The following is a 4455-nucleotide window of genomic DNA, read 5'->3' as shown; positions in this document are numbered from 1 at the left end:
GTTGAGCTATAGGCGCTGAGCCTTTTTTACCTTTTCTTCATTGACCTCAGAATCAACCACAATTCTCAGCAGCCCTGTGGTATAATAAGACACAGAAAACAGCCTGACCTAAGCGCTTCTGGGAACTGAAATTCTACCAATCAGGGCCTGCATTTCTGTGGACCTCAGGATTGACCCCTCTGTAAAAGGTGGACCAGGAAAGCAGAACTCCCAGCAATCTCTGGGGTCAAGACTAACACAGTAAGCTTCCCAGGGGGCTGGCTGCTGGAAATTATCATTTCTCTGCATGTGATCTAAACCATACCTGCGTGGCAAAGATGGCTCTCTTCATCATAGTGAAGTCTTCCTTATCCAGCATCTTGTTCATATCAGGGAGGCTCCCCCTGCAAGGCCAGCAGGGACATGCAATTGGGAATGGGATGATGACAGAGATTAGGGCCCAGGAGGTTACAGGGCTGAGGTTGGACACTCACACCAATAAGGATTCATAAAGCTTCCTCCCGAACTTCTCCTTCACTGTGTTGGCTGTGTCCCTGGAAGGAGCAGAGCAGAGCATCACATAAATACCAGCTGCCATTTATTGTCAGGCTTTGGGAGCAGCAAGAAAACTGAGACCTAAGCAGGGAAGCCTGGGGCCATCAGGGGACCCAAGAACAGGCCCTGGAAGGCCTGGCATCAGCTGTGTGGCCAGGGAGTGGCAGCCTTCCCTCTCTGACTTCAGTGACTCATCTGTCAGACATGGATAAAAATAGAATCAATCTCAGAGGTTTGCAGTGAGGACTCAATGAGGTCATGACTAAAAGTGCCTTGTGCCCAGCACATAGCAAGCCTTCCAGAAATGTCAGCTATTATTAGGACTTGTACCAGTCCTAGAGGTGGCAGTGGTAAGCCCCATTTTATAAGAAAGGAAAATGAGATTCTGAGAGACATTTAGGCACATAAGCAGAGCTGGCAGAGTGTCAGCCCATACTCCCATTATCACTTTTCTGCTTATAATTCTTCTGTAGCTCCAGTTTCTTTTTTTAAACCATCTCCTTTGGAAATGCTCCTCTAGCCAGCCTGGCCTCCTTGCTGTGTCTCAAACATGCCACAGGACCTTTGTACTTGCTGTTCCCCAGATACACACAGGGCTTGTTCCCCCATCTTCTATATTGGTCTTTGTCCAATGGCACTTTCTTCATTGTGGCCTGTCCTGAGAACCTGGTCTCATATCACTGGCCTACATTATTTTTTGCCAGAACACTACCCGTAGGATTTTCTAGAATACAGTCTCCATAAGGAAAGGGATTTTATCTTCCTTGCTCATAGCTGTGTTCCCAGGGCTGGAAATAGTGCCTGGTATGTGACAGATGCCCAATGAATGTCTGACGGGTAAGAAATAAATAAATGGTTTTACAGATAAAGGAGTGGAGGCTCAGACGGGGCAGTGGTTTGCCTAAAGTTACCAAGCCAGTGAGGGTCAGTGGCATGAGTGGAACCAGGCTAGTCCTGTCAGTAACTTCTTACTGCCCCCGAGCTGAAAGGATCTCAAGCAAGTTACTTTGCTAGGAATCAGTGGGACAGGTTGATTGTGTCACAGGTGACAAATCTGAGACTCCAGGAGAAACACTGGACCCAAAGCTGGGAGTGGGACAGGCAGTGATCCTGAGCTGAGGGCTGCTGACCAAAGCTGCTTGCGCACGGCTTGGCCCTTGAGAGTTTCCACATTGAAATTGTTGGTCCGAGCTGGCATGATGAAGAAGGCCACCACTGTCTGCTCACTGCCATTCACCTGGGGTGGAAGAAAAGGAGGGCAGGGTGTGTCAGGATCACATGAAGGAAAGCGAGGTCCCCCCAGCCTTTCCATCCCTCAAGTCTGCCTAGGGCCTTGCCAGGACTCTTCCTGTCAATGATAATTATAGCCCAAAGTGACTGTCCCCACAGGGACTCTGACCTTCTTTCTCAATCTCTATAGTCTCCCTCCCAACCCTACCACCCTCCTGAGAAGGTGTCCCTACCCCACCTCCCTGGGTCTCTGTCCTCCCTAGTTATGTACTGAATTTCTTGTCTTTCCTTTTCCCGTCACAGCTGAGGTCTCACTCTGAGCAGATAGTTGAGCCGGGCCAAGGCCTCCAAGAAGACATCAGCTCCTTTGTTGGAGAATTCATAGCGGCCAGCAATAAAGAAGTACAAGGTCTTATCCAAGTTGAAGTCCAGGTGCCTAAAAAAGCCACAAGGCAGGACGAAGCCCTCACCTCTAGCCCTGGCCTCAAAACCCATAAATCCCAGGAGCTATGGGGGCAAAGAATACCTCAGACATCATGGAGCCTCCTGGGAGTTGTGGTTCTTTTCTCTTTAGGTGGGGATCACTGTTAATACTCAGAACAATGTTCTGGTAGTCAAGAACTCAGGAGGCTGAGCCCGCTGTGGCCCCCTCCCTCAGACCCAGGGGTATGGGCCTGTAGGCACCTCCTCCCTCAGAGCTAGATGTCCAGATTTCCAACTTCCACCCTCCACCCCCTTAAGAACTGGATATGTGCCCCACATACCCATAAAAATGGCCCCGCACAAACTCCTGGATTCGAGCCTTGCTCTGAGCATGGAGGTTCTGGAATTCATGCATGGCAGAGAACTTCTTAATATTCAGTCCATTGGGGGTCACAATATCTGTGATTAGGGAAGAAGGTCTATGTTTTATTTCTTCATTTGTTCCTTCATATCAGTGCAATTGCATGAATAAATAAAGTTCCTTTTCCAACATTTTTTTCTTTTTGAGACAGAACCCCAAAGTCCCTCTGGATAAAGTGCCGTAGCATCACAGCTCACAACAACCTCCAACTCCTGGGCTCAAGCGAGTCTCCTGCCTCAGCCTTCCAAGTAGCTGGGACCACAGGCATCCGCCACAACACCCGGCTATTTTTTGGTTGCAGCCATTATTGTTGTTTGGCGGGCCTGGTCTGGATTCGAACCCGCCACCTTAGGTGTACGTGGTGCCTTAGCCACTTGAGCCACAGGCGCCGAGCCCCTATTCCAACTTGTTTCAATAGTTCTCTTCTGCCTCCCAGATACCTTATTACTCAATACTGTTTGCTGATGTTCACAAGTACAACCACAAGTCTCAACTCCAGCAAATAGCTAACTAGATAGGGGTTCTGGGAGTTGTAGTTCTTTTACTTCCCCTTATCTCCCCCTGAGATAGAAATGATTAAACAGCCCCAAAGTCCTGCTTCTCCTAGGATATACCCTTCAAGCCTCTTTCAGGGACTCAACCATTTACTCTCACGCAGGAGTCCTCAAACTTTTTAAACAGGGGGCCAGTTCACTGTCCCTCAGACCATTGGACGGCCGGACTGAGGGCCCCGGGACGAGTCAGCTGCTAAGCAGGACAGGCAGCCGTGGCAAAAACACCCGGCAGGCCGGATAAATGTCCTAGGCGGGCTGCAAGTGGCCCATGGGCTGTAGTTTGAGGACGCCTGAATTAAAGCATATCAACAAATGACTACAACCCCCATCAGTTCCAACTAAGGAAAAGTGCCAGGCGTCTATAGAGGTGGCCAATTAAAGGCCTTCTGGGAGAGTTGTAGTTCTCACTTTATACTCCTTAAAAATAGGTACTAAGGGCTGAAAAGAATCCCTGCTTCCAAATTTACTTTTCTTTCTTTTTTTTTTTTTTGAGACAGAGTCTCATTTTGTTGCCCTCAGTAGAGTGCTGTGACATCATAGCTCACAGCAACCTCAAACTCTTGGGCTCAAGTGATTCTCTTGCCTCATCCTCCCAAATAGCTGAAACTTCAGGCGCCCAGCTATTTTTAGTGATGGGGTCTCCCTCTGGCTCAGGCTGGTCTCCGATTGTGAGCTCAGGCAATCCACCCACTTCGGCCTCCCAGAGTGCTAGGATTACAGATGTGAGCCACCATGCCTGGCCCCCAAATTTACTTTTCTAAACAACATAGTACACTGTAGACATAGTACAACATAGTACACTGTACACATAGTACATAGTACATTCCCTTTCAGAATACCACTATCTACATTAGCCCATCACAGGATTTTATCATTTCTGAAATTAATATCAAGAAAACTACACCTCCCATTATCTCCAGGGTACACAGAGCCAGGCAGTGTAATGTAGGTCACTACCCCCATAGCCTTCTGGAAGATGTAGTTCTGTATAAAAAATTGGTACTGGCTGTCCCCAATTTACAATGAATGGCTCAATTTATGATTTTTTGACTTGGCACCTGTGGCTCAAGAGGCTAAGGCGCCAGTCACATACACCTGAGCTGGCAGGTTCAAAGCCCGGGCTGCAACCAAAAAATAGCCTGGCATTGTGGCAGGCGCCTGTAGTCCCAGCTTCTTGGGAGGCAGAGGCAGGAGACTCGCTTGAGCCCAGGAGTTGGAGGTTGCTGTGAGCTGTGATGCCATGGCACTCAACCCAGGGCGACAGCTTGTGGTGAGTCTAAAAAAAAAAAAAAA

At 48.6% G+C, this 4455-nt stretch overlaps 1 protein-coding gene across 2 annotated transcripts in view; it reads right to left on the bottom strand.

Annotated features, from left to right (window-relative positions):
• The window catches only part of GYS1 (glycogen synthase 1), a 21632-nt gene that overhangs the window by 9379 nt on the left and 7798 nt on the right, over positions 1–4455 (bottom strand). For both annotated transcript variants that reach the window (XM_003801506.3, XM_003801507.3), the window contains 5 exons: positions 2529–2646; positions 2080–2200; positions 1665–1771; positions 474–533; positions 305–383 (listed from right to left, as the gene is read on the bottom strand). In XM_003801506.3, the coding sequence (XP_003801554.1) occupies positions 305–383; positions 474–533; positions 1665–1771; positions 2080–2200; positions 2529–2646 (485 nt within the window). The remainder of the gene's footprint in view (positions 1–304; positions 384–473; positions 534–1664; positions 1772–2079; positions 2201–2528; positions 2647–4455) is intronic.

Source organism: Otolemur garnettii, unplaced genomic scaffold, assembly GCF_000181295.1.
Source record: "Otolemur garnettii isolate 467f Iridium unplaced genomic scaffold, OtoGar3 scaffold00211, whole genome shotgun sequence".
In the NCBI taxonomy this organism is placed as follows: Eukaryota; Metazoa; Chordata; class Mammalia; order Primates; family Galagidae; genus Otolemur; species Otolemur garnettii.
Note: the sequence above shows the minus strand (reverse complement) of the source record. Positions and strands in the feature narration are given on the sequence as shown.